Consider the following 16,841-nt stretch of genomic DNA (forward strand, 5'->3'; position numbering starts at 1 on the left):
CTCTTCTAATAGTCACTCAAGAAAAAGTGAGGAACAGTTAAATCTGGTAACCATGGGGCCCAAGGAGTTCATCCACATCAAACTATCCGCTTTTCTCCTTATGTTTGATTGAGACGTCCACAGATGCCATTTGCAAAATGCACGAGTGCACCATCATGTTGGAACCATGTTTGCTGATGAAGTGAGAGTGGCAGATCTTTCAGTAACTCCACCCCTGCCCCTTTCAGGAATATGAAAGTCTTCTGTGATGGTGCTCCACAGCTTGTAAGTATTTGTTGAGAGACATTTTGTAGGAATGTCATTATCTAGGACTGGTTAGACACCTTCTTCTCAGTTTGTACACATGCAGTGCAGCTGGAGATTTAAAAGTGATCCAATCTTCAAACTCATTTTATATTAAATGTTACATTTCCAGAAAGGATTTCATATCAGAATTTTATCTACTAAATATCCTCTACAACCCCTAGAAACCTGTAATAGAAATTGTGAAAAACTTTCTATAATGATGGTGATCATTATCACACTCCATAAAAAGTGAGTTGTGCAGCAAAAGCTGGAAATATTTAGCAAGTCGTGCACATGTTACATCAAGTGATGATGCTCATAAAAAATAAACTCTGGAATTGAAATAGAAATGTGGCTAAATATGTAACACACGTAACATGTAACCTAATTTTGTGCCCTAATTACAGCTTTTTTTTTCCTAGTTCATGGAGAAAACCACTTCATTGGTTTAAAAATGATTGTTTATTATAATCTACTTTCCTGTATTTGTTGCAGAGGTCTTTGTGTTTGAAACAGGTGAAAAATCATCACCTGATGACCCAGAAACTCCTTTGTATCATCTCATGGAGCATCTTGACTTGGAGTTGCCTGACCCTGCAGCTATTGATGATGACGGCTCCCTAGAAATAAATTTTCAAGGTATATCCCCTCTAGTATTCTACATTTTAATAGTCTGTGAAAATACTGATACATTTTCCTTATTGCTGAACTATTAGTCAGTTATTTGTTATGTAGATTGCTAACAAAATGTGTTTTAGTGTCAATAAACATGAACTTTTGTGCAGACATGCAGACTGCTTGCATATCACAATTTTGACAGATGAATTATTTGTAGTATGTGGCCAAATGTTTCTCGACATCAGTTGGTGTTTGTTCTAATTGGCTCCCAGCCAGTCATGCCATATGACTTTATGTTTTTCACTTATAAGGAACAAATAGCTGAGCCCAAATACACTGGTAAATTATTGGAGATGTAGCTGATATGGCATTCTTTTATTTTAATGTCAAATATTCAGAAATTTTCTTGCTGATGTCTCCTGGAAGTCTGTTAAAACTTTTAACCAGAATATGAAATTCCTTCCTGAACTGTAGACAGGAATAGGAATGATAATAATAATAATAATAATAATAATAATAATAATAAAACTGCCCTCAATTTGGAGATTGTTTTAAACACCACACTGTTTGAGAATGACTCTATTGCATGTAATACACCCTTTCATTCCTGTAACATGTGAACTGACTTACACCAACCAGTTACAGAGTGCTCTACAGTTTAATGTCTGCTCCAAACCTTGGAGAAACTTACCATGTTTCACATAATCAAATAATTGCCAGAGGTGAAAGAAACAGTAAGCAACAGAAAAAGTCCTTGGAATGATTAGATACTAAACCCAAAACTGCTGGTTTTGTGGTCTGGCACTGGTTTGGGTTGTAGATTTCACAGTTCATACACTTAGGTGAGAAAAGTTATGGAATACTTCCCAATATCTTGTCAGGCCTCCTTTTACCCATTGTAATGCAGTAACATGATGTGGCATGGTCTCAACAAGTATTGGAAGTCTTCTGCAGAAATAATGAGCTGTGCTGTTTGTATACCTGTCCATAATTGCAAAAGGGTTGCTGGTGCAGGATTTTGTGCACAAACTGAATACTCAGTTGTGTCCTATAAATGTTCAATGAGTTTCATGTCAGGTGATCTGGGTGGCCAAATTATTCACTCACATTGTCCAGAATTTTGAACAATTGTAGCCAAGTGACAATTCCATCATTCTTTAAGATTATGAAGTTCATGAATGGTTGTAAATGTTCTCCAGGTAGCCGAATGTAACCATTTCCAGTCAATGGTACGTTTAGTTGGACGAGAGGACCCTGTCCATTCCATGTAAACGCAGCCCACATCATTATGAAGCCACCATCAGGTTGCACAATACCTTGTTGACATCGTGGGTCCAGAGGTTCGTGAGGTCTGCACTACACTCAAACTGTAACATCAGCTCTTACCAACTGAAATTGGAACTCCTCTGACCAGGCTATGTTTTTCCAGTCGTCTAGGATCCAACTGATGTGCTCATGAGCCCAGGAGAGGTGCTGCAGGCAATTTCGTACTGTTAGCAAAGGCACTCGTGTTGGTTGTCTACTGCCACAGTCCATAAACATCAGATTTTGCTGCATTGTCCTAACACACACATTCATCGTATCTCCCTCATTGGTTCCTGCAGTTATTTCATGCAATGTTGCTTGTCTGGTAGCACTGACACTATGCAAATGCCTCTGCTCTCAATCGTAATGTGAAGGCTGTTGGCCACTGTGTTGTCCATGGTAATAAGCAATGCCTGAAATTTGGTATTCTTGGCACACTCTTGACACTGTGAATCTCAGGATATTGAAATCCGCAGCGATTTCTGAAATGGAATGTTCCATATGTATAGCTTCAACTAACATTCCACGTTCCAAGTCTGTTAATTTCCACTGCACAGTTGTAATCATGTTGGAAGCCATTTCACATGAATCACCTGAGTACAAATGAGAGCTTCGCCAATGCATCGCCCTTTTACACATCGTGTACGCAATACAAATCACCATCTGTGTATCTGAATATCGCTATCCCATTATTTTTGTCATGTCAGTGTACTATGATACACTTGCTGCTGTTCGCTCCACAGATTATGAGAACCACATAATAATATCCACTTCAGAGAGTAAATTCCTTTACTGGTTTCAGAGTAGGGTTCAGGATTACGTGTCTCTATGATGCAAAGATTTGGCATGCTTTGATTGGGATGAACAATGTGAGGAGGACTCCTGTCGCTGCTCTTGTTATGTGCTACAATGTGGTTCAATGCACCCTATGATAGACAAGCACCATGTTTTGAGCAATAAACAGTGCCTAATATCAGCTCCCACATTGAAAAAGGGCAGTTGTAAAGTTGATTGTTGCTGGAAGAAAAATCTCAGCTGGTTCACTCAGAAGTGGATCTGTTCAGTCAGAAAGCTGGATTCTGACAGGTAATGGCATTCACTTCCACAAAGAGTTCTGCCTTCACCTGCACTATCTCTTGGCATCATTTGGAGACTTCCATTGCGCTGCGCTGTCTGTACAGTAGTAACAGGATACCTCTCACATCACCAAGAAATTGTCTTGCTGGTCACTCATAACGTGGATTTTTGAGGATGTTCAGGGATTCATGGCATAATCTCTCTCTCTCTCTCTCTCTCTCTCTCTCTCTCTCTCTCTCTCTCTCTCACACACACACACACACACACACACACACACACACACTCCTTTCCACCCTTCCCCCCTTTCTCCCATTGTGCGTGCGTGCGTGCGTGCGTGCGTGTGTGTGTGGTCGCGCGCATGTGTTAGATCAGTGGCAGTGTTTTGACCTTAAATTGATTTTCTTTTTGCCTTTCAGAAGATGAGACTGTTCATGAAGCAGCTGAAGAAGATGCCATTGAGGTTTCAGAAGATTTCTCTGATCCAGAATTCCATGCAGCGGACGGTAGCACTGTTCATTTTAATACTCCAGCTGCATTTTTAGAGTCTAAAGACATTGATGTTTCTGAAATGGAACCTGCAGCTGAAGAAACTCCAAACAAGACAAATGAAATTCAGCCTCTTCGGAAGAAATCTAATGCTCAATTTAAGGTAGTTTGGTTGCATGAATTATTTGACAGTTTCTGCTTTTTTCCTTAAATATTTTTAAAAAAATATATACACCTTACACAAAATGGTGCACTAGAGGCTCCATACAACTCTTTTGTTTTAAAAAAATCATTTTGTTTGCAGTTTCATTATTTTAATGTTTATGCAAGCAGTTCTAATGTTGCTGGGGATGTGTTCACAATCCGCTGTATAAAGTGAATGGCAGTACCATAGTTTGATGCTTGTCTTCTTCTTCTCCATCTTATATATATTCTTATGGAAGGAATATGGTCACAAAATGAAGATACAAACATTGTGAATCTGAAGTAGAATACCTAAGTACCAACTTCAAAATAGGGGTACCAGAAGCTGAATATTCAGAAAAGACATGGAAGAAAAGCATCAGACTTGTACCTTATGTTCTTTACAATGCATTCACTGGGAGAGGAAATTCTTATTCATGTGGTTCCTTGTGAAGGATAGGAGATTCTTGATAAAGACAATCTGATTAAATTGGAGCAGGAGGGAAAACTGAACCTGTGTACACTGTCTGGGGGAAAAAAAAACTTTCTGTAATGTTGTTTAAATTTATGTAAGCTTTAAAAAAGTAATTGTCATGAAATATTGTATTAATTACACTCATTCATCATGAATGTAAGAGAAGGTGTTAGAAGCGGGCTGCACATAGATGAAAGTCCACAGAGAACTATATTGCTTTGGAATACTATCATACAAGGTGCGACAATAACATAATGAGACTGATGTGACAAAAAAATGTTGCTTACCATTTTAGTCAAGTTTAGTGTTGTCTCCTTCAAAGTAGTTCCCTTCTGAAACTTTCTAGCAGATTAAAACCGTGTGCCAGACCAAGACACGAGCTCGGGACCTTTGCCTTTCGCGGGCAAGAACTTTGCCATCTGAGCTTCCCAGGCACGACTCACGCCCTGTCCCTTCTAATTCCCTTCTGATTGCACACACTTTTTCCAGCTCTTCTGCCATTGATGGTAACATTTCTGGAACTCATCTTCTGTAATATCCTCCAAGACCTTTGTCACAGCTTTTTCAACATCTTTTGTTGTTTGAAAATGGTGTCCCTTGACCGCCGTTTGACTCTTGGAAATAGAAAAAAGTTGCACGGAGTGATATCTGGCAAATAAGGTGGCTGTGGTAGTACTGAAATTTGTTTTCAGTTTAAAAATTGCTGTACTGACAGAGCAGTATGGGATGGCGCATTATTGTGATGCAAAATCCAATTATCAGCAATGTTGGCACAGACACGAAGAACTCTTTTACGAAGTCTTTCTAAAATTTCTTTGTAGTAATATTGGTGAACTGTTTGTCCAGGAGGCACCCACTCTTTATGAACAATTCCCTTGGACACAAAGAAGCACACAAGCATGCATTTCACTTTTGACTTTGACATGCGAGCATTTTGGTCTGGGTGATCCCTTTGAACACCATTATGAACTTCGGCATTTTGTCTCTGGATCGTACTGAAAAAAACAACTTTCATCACCAGTGATAACACGGCTCAACAATTCTGGATTGATTTCTGTTTGCTCTAACACATTGCCTGCCACATTTTTCCATGTTTCTCGCTGCTATGGTGTGAGATTTTTGGGGACCATTTTTGCACAAATCTTTTTCATACCAAGATCTTCAGTTATTATTAGATGAACCATTTCTCGATTGATGTTCAGTTCTTCTGCAATCATTTTAACGGATAATCTTCGATCAGATTGTACGAGTTCATGCATCCTGGCCAAGTTGAAATTCGTCTGTGAGGTTGATGGTTGTCCACTGCAGACTTCATCTTCAACATTTGTTCTGCCTTCACTAAACATTTTATGCCAATGGAAAACTTGAGCTCTTGACATAACCTCCTCTCCAAAAGCCTTCTGAAGCTTACCGTAAGTTGTCGTCACGTTTTCACCCAATTTAACGCAAAAAGAAATGGCATACTTTTGTGCAATATTATGCAGTTGCATTTCCGTGATGAGAGACACAAACACATTTTTAACTTATTACAACACAACTCATGACTGAGCAGTTGCATCAGTGTGCTGCTTGGACTAGAAGCAGCTTATAGACCAAGGTCAAAGATATTGTTCCTACGCAAGCCTACAGGGTTGCCACATCTTGCAAAGGAAATCAGTCTCTTTACTTTATTGTCGCCCCTCGTATGATGTTTTGTGAAAGAATAGGAGACTCTTGACAAGAGTCTTATTAGACTTATATATTTACATTTCCTCTTCATTGCTTTACTCACATACAGCTCAGTTTTGTTGTTCTCTTGCAGGTATCAGACATGAGTGCAGAATCTGTCATATGGCTCTCTCACCGGCTAGGCCCGGTACTGACAGCACGTCATCTCTCACGAAATTTACTACGGATGCTGGCACTGTGCTATACAGGGTACTCCAACGTGGCTCGTGCAGCTCCACCCACAGCTGAAATGGGTACTCTCAGCATTGCTGAGGGACATGTTCAGGGTGATCATAGTGCCTGCAAAGTCTTGGACTGCTTAACATCTATAGCTGGTGAGAAAAGGTTATTAAATTTCTTAGACACGGGGTTAACAGAAGTCATGGGATAGTGATATGCACGTATACAAATGATAATAGTATAATGGAAGGAAACATTCCACGTGGGAAAAATTATATATAAAAACAAAGATTAGGTGACTTACCGAACAAAAGCGCTGGCAGGTCGATAGACACACAAACAAACACAAACATACACACAAAATTCAAGCTTTCGCAACAAACTGTTGCCTCATCAGGAAAGAGGGAAGGAGAGGGGAAGACGAAAGGAAGTGGGTTTTAAAGGAGAGGGTAAGGAGTCATTCCAATCCCGGGAGTGGAAAGACTTACCTTAGGGGGAAAAAAGGACACGTATACACTCGCACACACGCACATATCCATCCACACATACAGACACAAGCAGACATATTAAGGACACGTATACACTCGCACACATGCACATATCCATCCACACATACAGACACAAGCAGACATATTTCAATATGTCTGCTTGTGTCTGTATGTGTGGATGGATATGTGCGTGTGTGCGAGTGTATACGTGTCCTTTTTTCCCCCTAAGGTAAGTCTTTCCACTCCCGGGATTGGAATGACTCCTTACCCTCTCCTTTAAAACCCACTTCCTTTCGTCTTCCCCTCTCCTTCCCTCTTTCCTGATGAGGCAACAGTTTGTTGCGAAAGCTTGAATTTTGTGTGTATGTTTGTGTTTGTTTGTGTGTCTATCGACCTGCCAGCGCTTTTGTTCGGTAAGTCACCTCATCTTAATGATAATAGTATGGCGTACACAAGGTATAAAAGGGCAGTGCATTGGCAGAGCTGTCATGTGTACTCAGGTGATTCATATGAAAAGGATTCCAACATGATTATGGCTTCACGACAGAAATTAACAGACTTTGAGCATGGAATGGTAGTTGGTGCTAGATGCATGGGATATTTCATTTCAGAAATCATTCAGGAATTCAGTATTCTGAGATCCACGGTGTCAAGAGTATGCTGAAAATATAAAATTTCAGACATTACTTCTCACCATGGATAACGCAGTGACCGAAGGCTTTCGCTTAACTAGTGGGAGTATCAGTGTTTGTGTAGAGTTGTCAGTAATAAAAAACATGCAACACTGCATGAAATAAATACAGAAATCAGTGTGGGACATATGATGAATGTATCCATTAGGACAGTGTGCCAACATTTTGCCTTTAATCGACTATGGCAACAGACGACTGATACTAGTGCCTTTGCTCACAGCACATTATCACCTGACCATATCGATTGAAGTCTAGACTACTGAAAAACTGTGGCCTGGTCAGATGAGACCCAATTTCAGTTAGTAAGAGTTGATTGTAGGGTTCAAGTGTAGCACAGACCCCATGGAGCCAAGGACACAAGTTTTCATCGAGGCACTGTCCAAGCTGGTGGTGGCTCCATAACGGTGTGGGCTGTGTTTCCATTGTACCAATTGAACTTATGATCAACTGGAAATGTTTATGTTTGGCTACTTGGAGACCATTTGCAGCCGTTTATGGACATCATGTTCCCAAACAATGATGTCTTGTCATCAGGCCTCAGTTGTTTGCAATTGGTTTGAATAACATTCTGGACAATTTGAGCGAATGAGTTGGGCACCTCACATAAATCCATTGAACATTTTTTTTTTTTTTGCACATAATCAAGAGGTCAGTTCTTGCACAAAATTCTGTGCCAGCAATACTTTCACAATTATGATCAGCTATAGAAGCAGCATGACTCATTATTTTTGTAGGAGACTTCCAACAACTTGTTGGCTCCTGATATCAGGAGGTATCCCATGACTTCTGTCTCCTCAGTGAACAAAGTGCTTATCTACATTTTTTAAACAAATTGAGGATGACACCAAGAATGCATTAATTGCTATGAACTTATATAAAGAATAGAAAATTAATTACTATGAGGTGTTACACAAAATAAGTATGTTACAGTACACTGAAGTTCATATTAATGTGTCGCATCTGATAAAAATACAGAAGTTTGTCATGGCAATGAGCATTTCTTTATTATGGTTCAGAAAGATAATGAATCTTTCCCATAAATTATACTGTCCAATGTACATAATGAAATGGTCTGTGTGTGTCTGTAAATATAATGTCCAGCATTTGACAGTCTGTATGGGAAAAACTTTTTTATGTGAAATGGAGGACAGCTGTGAAAATGGAGTTGTTTCTGATGATTGTTGGGTTTCATGTGGACTGATGAGGTTCTTAAGGAGGCATTGACAACATAGAAGTTAATGTTAAGGAAGTGTCTCACTCTGGTGAGGACGAGATGAAATGAATGGTGGCAATGATGCTGATTTTCAAAGAAATGAGGAGGATAGCATGTTTTCATCATTGGTCCAGCTCATAAATACATCTAGCGTAACTAATCTGAACCAGTAGCAAGATCCTCAAGATTGCTCTTATAGAGGTTAGTCTACATTGGAGTCATCTGGGATCCCATAAATGAACCAAAGGTTTGCTTTTTACGTGATACTCTCACAGGGAAAGTAGCTGTGATTTAAGATCTAATTAGCTGAGATTACAAGAAGGAGTTTGTTAGCTTAGAGTAATCAGGACTGGGACAAATAATGTTCAGTTTTAACAAGACCAAGGTAATTGTTGATGTAAGAGGATATTGTATTTACAGTAACAATCAGTGCAAGTAAAGGAGCACAATTTGTGGAGAGCCAGTGGAATTAGCAGTTAGTGTCTTTGATATCGAATAATGCATTGTGGGTAATAGGTTGGTGCTGTTGATTGGCAAGAATGAAGATTCTTTCATTGGTGGCATAGTAACCAAACATGATGTGGCAACCTGGATGTTTGGGCCGATGGGTCATGGAAATAGAGTAGTAAGTGAGTGTTTGAGGAGTTGTGGGAATATGGAAAGAGATTGTGGAGAGAAATTTTGGAAAGGGCCTAGAAACTAAGGGAGAGATTGGAGGCCATGCTAGATTTCCAGCGTGAAGTTATTGCAGCTGGAACTGTAGGAGACTATGTTGCACAGTAGGCTTCAGACCCTGTGTCCTGTAATCACATGGTTCATAAACATCAGTGGCTGCAAAAAAGATGAGCAGGTCAGGATCAGTTTTAAAATAGTAATTGTAGTTCTTTCTGCAGTTGTAAGGTTGGTTCTGTTATCCAGCCTAATTAGCTCATACTCATGCCTCAACATCAAGTGAGGTGGCACACTTATAACATGCTGGATGGCATTCAAGAAGACGGTAGTTCAAACCCCCTGTCTGGCTATCCAGTTTTACGTTTTCTGTGGTAGCCCCAAATTGCTTAGGGACACTGCCAGTATGTTTCCGTGGGAAAGGGCATCCTTTCCATTCCTTCCTTAATCTGAGTTTGAGCTCTTTCTGTAATGACCTCATTGTCCATGAAATGTTAAACCTTAATCATCATCATCATCCTCCACCACCTCCTCCTCCTCCTCCTCCTCTCCCCCTCTTCCCCTCTTCCCTCTCTCCCTCCTCCCTCCTCCTTCCTCCCTCCCTCCACTCACATGGATTACCAATATTTACCATGACCAGGCTCTGACAAATAACCTCTCCTCCTGTTCTCACCGCATTCCACTCTCTCTTCACTCCAGCCTCTCAGTTAACCATTTTATTCATTTATTTATTTTTCTTCCATCCTTGCTGTTTCCTTGGATCTTTCCATATTTTGTCTGTTTTTCATACTCTTTGTTCTTTCCCTGATCCTTATCCCACCTTCTTTCTCTCTGTATCCCTTCCAACACACCTGTCCCCTTATCTGCCCATGTGAGCAGCTGCTAGTTCCACCTAATCCACATCTGTTTTGTTCTTCCCTCTCCTTCTTATCCACTTCCACCCCACTTAAGAGATTGGTGCTCTCTCTCTCTCTCTCTCTCTCTCTCTCTCTCTCTCTCTCTCTCTGTGTGTGTGTGTGTGTGTGTGTGTGTGTGTGTGTGTGTGTGTGTGTGTGAGAGAGAGAGAGAGAGAGAGAGAGAGAGTCTTGCATTTATTGTAACCCATTTTTCTTTCTTTATACAGTTTTTATCCCCTGTAGTAGAGGCCTATTTTCTCTAAGCTATGATTGGACATACAGAGTATGAAGTTAAAATTCTTTACTTGTATATGCTGGCTGCATTTTTTTGTGCACTAGCTTGTTTTCAGTGTCTATATTCTTCTGGGAAAATGAGACAGAGAGATATAATCAGGATACAGAAAAACTTGCAGTTTCATAAAAAGTGACTTTCATGACTTCCTGGAGGCTGCATTTTTTATTGCCTATGTAATTCTTTTATAGACATTAAGCATCTTCTACTTGCCAGTGGAATTCACATGTGTCTCAGTAGTGATACCACTGGTTCACTTCTTTAATTATTGTGTCATACATCCAGTAAGATTTACGTATAGCTTTAGATGCTACTAAATGTTTTCTCAAACATCACCATTAACAGCAGTAGAATCACATCATCATCATCATCATCATCATTACATATTTCAAATCTACTGCTTGACACAGCTGTGTGTTTGTTTTGATTTGAACAGCCACTTTCAGAGCATTCAGAAAGGCAGCAGCTCTTGTTCCAACAGCACCATAGAACAACAGAATTTGTTTGTGAATTATTTTTACAAACTTAAAAGAGAAATGACAAATTTTCATTTATCTGTGTGCATAGTAGTTTAATTCATAAGTTTTTGTGTGTTTGTTTGCTTTTTTGTCACAGTCCTGTGTTTTAATAACAGTGTAGTGTATTGTTGTGACTTCTTTAGTATGGATAGGGACAGTGGTTGCTGTGCTCAGATGCAGGCAGAGCTGGGAACCATTGGCTCACAGCTCCAGGTGGTGCTGGCTTCAGTCACATAGCTTGAGGCTCTTGCCAATGGGCTTCACTGTGGAGGGCCAGATGTGGGACTCCAAGAGATATCCAGCATGTCCCAGGTGCCCCCAAATTGGCCCACTACTGTGGCCATTGTGGTTACTGAGCACACCAAGGTTGACCATTCACACATGATCTAGTGGGAGATCATTTCAAGTTATGGCAGGCAGCAAAAGACTTTTCAGGTTGTTGATCAAAGGGCCTCCCTAGTTCATCTGACAAACTTGTTTCAGGCACTATCTGTGGCTGATCCAAGATCCTGAGCCAATTGCAGTGATTTGTCCATTTCATAGGAAGCATCTCACCCTGCAAGATTTGAGCACTCACAGAGTGTTGGATTACTGACAGTTGTGATCTCCAGTGTCATATCCCTTAGGGATATGGCAGCTAAGTAGGCCAGAAGTCCAGTGTGCACAGTTATGCATATGAGGGAATCATCCCAGATATGAAACAGATCATTCTAGATACTACAAAGAACAAAGGCTGCAGCCAACTGCAGGCTGTTGCTCTTATTGGTACTATTAATGTTGTCTGCTTTGGAAAACAAGAGATTCTCTGTGGTTTATAGTGGCTTTCTGCAGTGGTAAAGATCGCCAGTCTTACTTGCAGTATGAAGGCAGAGCTCATCATCTGTAGTATCATCAACAGTGCTGACTGGAGACCATCAGTATGGAGCCAAGTGAAGGGTGTGAATCAGAAAATCATATGGTTCTGCAGGCATGTAGGTTGCAGGTTCTTTGACTTGTGCCATAGGGTGGTGGGATGTCTGGTTCCATTTAATATACACACAGGAGGTAGCTACATGGGAATGTGCTGGGCATACTTCTGGGTGAGAGGATATTGGGAAAGAACAAAAAGAGCTTAGTCTCAGAGGATGCTGGTATTGTAGTAGGGGTATCATAATAGTAAACTGGAGTTACTGTGATTGGAAAAAAAAACAGAGCTTCAAGTGGTAATGGAAAGATTTGAAGCTAAAATAATTATAGGAGCTGAAAGCTGGCTAAAGCCAGAGATATATGTCCACCTGTGTTTTTTACAAAAACCTAATGATGTTGAGAAAAGATAGATTAAATGGCGTCCAAGATTGTCTGGTTGTTGCTGTTAGTAGTAGTTAATCTTGCATCACAATTGAAGTAGATAGTTCCTGTGAGTTAGGGTGGCTAGAAGCTATACTTGACATCTGGAATAAATTAATAGCTGTTTCCTGTTACCAACTCCTTGACTCCAGTGATAATGTTGCTCAAAGGTTCAAAGAAAACTTGAGCATAATCTCAAGTAGGTATGTAGCAACTCTTTCCATCATCTCCATCTCCATCTGCAGCAACAGAAGATAGGCTGTGCAGACTGGAAATCAGCCCCCAACACCCTCCCTGGTCACTTTCATCATCAGTGTTCTGCTAAAAGGCAGGTTTTCACATGGTAGTTCTCCAGGCTGTCCAGTCTTCTGCCATCCTCTTCAGGTCTGCATAATTTCCTCTTCCCTTTATGTCGTCTATCACCTTGTATCTCCTTCTTCCTCTCAGTCTTCTCCCACGAACCAATCCTTCCAAAGCATCTGCTAGCAAGCACTCGCTTCTCGATGAATGTCCCAACCAGTTCTTTTTCCTTTCTCTTACAACCTTCAGCAGACATCTTCTCTCACCAACCCTTTCCAGTACTCTTTCATTACTCACTCTTTCCATCCGGCCTATTCTCTCCATTCTCCTCCACATCCACATCTCAAATGCTTCTAACCTTTTTTCGTCCTCTCGTCTCAGCATCCACGTTCCTGCCCCATATAGTGCCACACTCCAGACAAAACATTTGCCAAGCCTTTTCCTTAGTCCTTTATCTAATTTGCCACTTAAGAGTGTCCTCTTTCTGTTGAATGCCTCCTTCACTACGGCAATTCGAGTTTTCACCTCCTGGTGACATCTCACGTCTTCAGTTATTGTGCTTCCAAGATATTTAAATTCACTTACTTGGCTAATGGTAGATTGTCCTATTTTAATATTGGGCAGTCTGCGTCTTGTACTGATGATCATACTCTTTGTTTTAGCTGTGCTTATTTGCGTCCCATATTCCGCACAAGCTTCATTCAGATCTTTCAGCATGTTATTCACTGTCCGCTCACTTTCTGCCACTAATACGTTGTCATCAGCAAATCTTATACATTCTATTCTCTTTCCACCTATACATATTCCTCTTTTCCCATTTAAGCTTTTCGCAATAATCTCTTCAAGGCATATGTTAAACAACTGTGGGGAAAGGCAACAACCTTGTCTAACACCTCGTCCAATGCTGCTTCCTTCTGACATTTCATTTCCATTCCTGATCCTTACTTTCTGGTGTAAATATAGATTCTGTATCAGTCGTCTCTCTTTCCAATCTACTCCTTTCCTCTTTATAAGTATATAAAAACAGCAGGGATTTCTCTACCATTTTCCATATATCTTTCCCCTATAGTTCTTAACAGGCCAGTAGCATCTCTTGTTCCTTTTCCTCTTCTAAATCCAGACTGCTCCTCTGCAATCCCTCTATCCAGCTTGCCATATAACCTTCTATTCAACACTCTCAGTAAGACTTTAGCTGCATGAGAAATTAGACTGATGGTCCGGTGCTCTTCACATTTTTTAGTGTTTCTCTTTTTCTCTATTGATATCATAACTGTTGCAACGAAGCCCTCAGGCCATTCCCCTTTGTCATATATCTCGTTACAGAGATAGAATATTTCTTTTCTTGCCTTGTTTCCCAGACTTTTCAACAGTTCTCCTAGTAAATCAACAATTCCACTTGCCTTCCTATTCATCATCTCCTTCAGCGCCTTTTCTACTTCTACTTCTGCTTCCAAAATGGTAAATCCCTTTCCATCTTCCGCCACATATTTCTCCTCTTCAACCTTAATTTCGCTTTGCATTTCATCCCCCTTATACAGACATTCAATGTATTCTTGCCATCTGTTCAAAACTTCCTGTGGTTCTTGTGCTAGAGTACCATCTGCTCTTTCTATTTCCATGTTATTCCTCTTTCTTTTACGTTCAAAAACTATCTCACTAGCCAGTCTATACATCATTTCATACTTTCCTCCTCTCTCCATTTTCTCTATTTCATCGCATTTCTGTTTCATCCATTTTTCTCTTGCTTCTTCAGTTTCTCTTTTTAATTCATTATTCAGTTTCCTGTACCTCTTTTTGCCTTCTTCAGTTTCTACACTTTTCCACTTTCTCCGATCTTCTATCTTTTTCAACATGTTTTCTGTTATCCATTCTTTCCTGGTGCTTTGGGAGACTCTAATTCCTAGTACTTCTTTGGCAGAGTCCATGAGTCCTTCCCTCATTTTTATCCATTTGTCATTAACACTTTCATCAACACTACCTCTTTGCCATTTTTCCATAAATCTGTTCTCCAAATCTGATGCCTCTCCTACATCTTTGAGTCTTTCTATGTTTAGGCTTTCCTTTGCTTTACCTCTCCTGACTTTTTTCAACTTCACTTGTATTTTTCCCATCACTAGGTTGTGGTCTGAATTTATATCTGCTCCTTGATAAGCTTTAGCATTCTTCAAACAGTTCCTAAACCTTTTTTGTATCAAGATTTAGTCCAACTGATTTCTTTCCCTATTCAAATTTGATATCCATGTGTAAAATCTCCTTTTGTGGTGTTCAAATAATGTGTTACCCACTGCTAATTAATTTTCTTTACAGAAACCAATTAGTTGTTCACCTCTCTCATTTCTTATTCCTAATCCAAATTTTCCTACTGTATCTTCATCTCTTCCTTCACCCACCACTGCATTCCAGTCCCCCATGATGATAATGCAGGCATTTCTGTTTTCTTTCTCGATAAGTTCTTGTATTTTCTCATAATATTCTTCCACTTCCTCATCTCTATGCTGGCTGGCCTCCCCACATGAACCACGGACCTTGCCATTGGTGGGGAGGCTTGCGTGCCTCAACGATACAGATAGCCGTACCGTAGGTGCAACCACAACGGAGGGGTATCTGTTGAGAGGCCAGACAAACGTGTGGTTCCTGAAGAGGGGCAGCAGCCTTTTCAGTAGTTGCAGGGGCAACAGTCTGGATGGTTGACTGATCTGGCCTTGTGACACTAACCAAAATGGCCTTGCTGTTCTGGTACTGCGAACGGCTGAAAGCAAGGGGAAACTACAGCTGTCATTTTTCCCGAGGGCATGCAGCTTTACTGTATGATTAAATTATGATGGCGTCCTCTTGGGTAAAATATTCCGGAGGTAAAATAGTCCCCCATTCGGATCTCCTGGCGGGGACTACTCAAGAGGACGTTGTTATCAGAAGAAAGAAAGCTGGCGTTCTACGGATTGGAGCGTGGAATGTCAGATCCCTTAATCGGGCAGGAAGATTAGAAAATTTAAAAAAGGAAACAGATAGGTTAAAGTTAGATATAGTGGGAATTAGTGAAGTTCGGTGGCAGGAGGGACAAGACTTTTGGTCAGGTGAATACAGGGTTATAAATGCAAAATCAAATAGGGATAATGCAGGAGTAGGTTTAATAATGAATAAAAAAATAGGAGTACGGGTAAGCTACTACAAACAGCATAGTGAACGCATTATTTTGGCCAAGATAGACACGAAGCCCACGCCTACTACAGTAGCACAAGTTTATATGCCAACTAGCTCTGCAGATGACGAAGAAATTGATGAAATGTATGATGAGATAAAAGAAATTATTCAAGTAGTGAAGGGAGACGAAAATTTAATAGTCATGGGTGACTGGAATTCAAGAGTAGGAAAAGGGAGAGGAGGGAACATAGTAGGTGAATATGGATTGGGGCTAAGAAATGAAAGAGGAAGCCGCCTGGTAGAATTTTGCGCAGAGCATAATTTAATCATAGCTAACACTTGGTTTAAGAATCATGAAAGAAGGTTGTATACATGGAAGAACCCTGGAGATACTAAAAGGTATCAGATAGATTATATAATGATGAGACAGAGATTTAGGAACCAGGTTTTAAATTGTAAGACATTTCCAGGGGCAGATGTGGACCCTGACCACAATCTAATGGTTATGAACTGTAGATTAAAACTGAAGAAACTGCAAAAAGGTGGGAATTTAAGCAGATGGGACCTGGATAAACTGACTAAACCAGAGGTTGTACAGAGTTTCAGGGAGAGCATAAGGGAACAATTGACAGGAATGGGGGAAAGAAATACAGTAGAAGAAGAATGGGTAGCTTTGAGGGATGAAATAGTGAATGCAGCAGAGGATCAAATAGGTAAATAGACGAGGGCTAGTAGAAACCCTTGGGTAACAGAAGAAATATTGAATTTAACTGATGAAAGGAGAAAATATAAAAATGCAGTAAATGAAGCAGGCAAAAAGGAATACAAACGTCTCAAAAATGAGATCGACAGGAAGTGCAAAATGGCTAAGCAGGGATGGCTAGAGGACAAATGTAAGGATGTAGAGGCTTATCTCACTAGGGGCAAGATAGATACTGCCTACAGGAAAATTAAGGAGACCTTTGGAGAAAGGAGAACCTCTTGCATGAA

General features: G+C 40.3%; 1 protein-coding gene across 1 annotated transcript in view; it reads left to right on the top strand.

The window, feature by feature from the left end:
- Positions 1-16,841, top strand: part of LOC126412163 (WD repeat-containing protein 81) — a 300,014-nt gene that overhangs the window by 154,576 nt on the left and 128,597 nt on the right. The window contains exons 15-17 of the mRNA XM_050081630.1: positions 781-924; positions 3,702-3,934; positions 6,231-6,471. Of these exons, the coding sequence (XP_049937587.1) occupies positions 781-924; positions 3,702-3,934; positions 6,231-6,471 (618 nt within the window). The remainder of the gene's footprint in view (positions 1-780; positions 925-3,701; positions 3,935-6,230; positions 6,472-16,841) is intronic.

The sequence above is a fragment of the Schistocerca serialis genome, chromosome 7 (genome assembly GCF_023864345.2).
Source record: "Schistocerca serialis cubense isolate TAMUIC-IGC-003099 chromosome 7, iqSchSeri2.2, whole genome shotgun sequence".
In the NCBI taxonomy this organism is placed as follows: Eukaryota; Metazoa; Arthropoda; class Insecta; order Orthoptera; family Acrididae; genus Schistocerca; species Schistocerca serialis.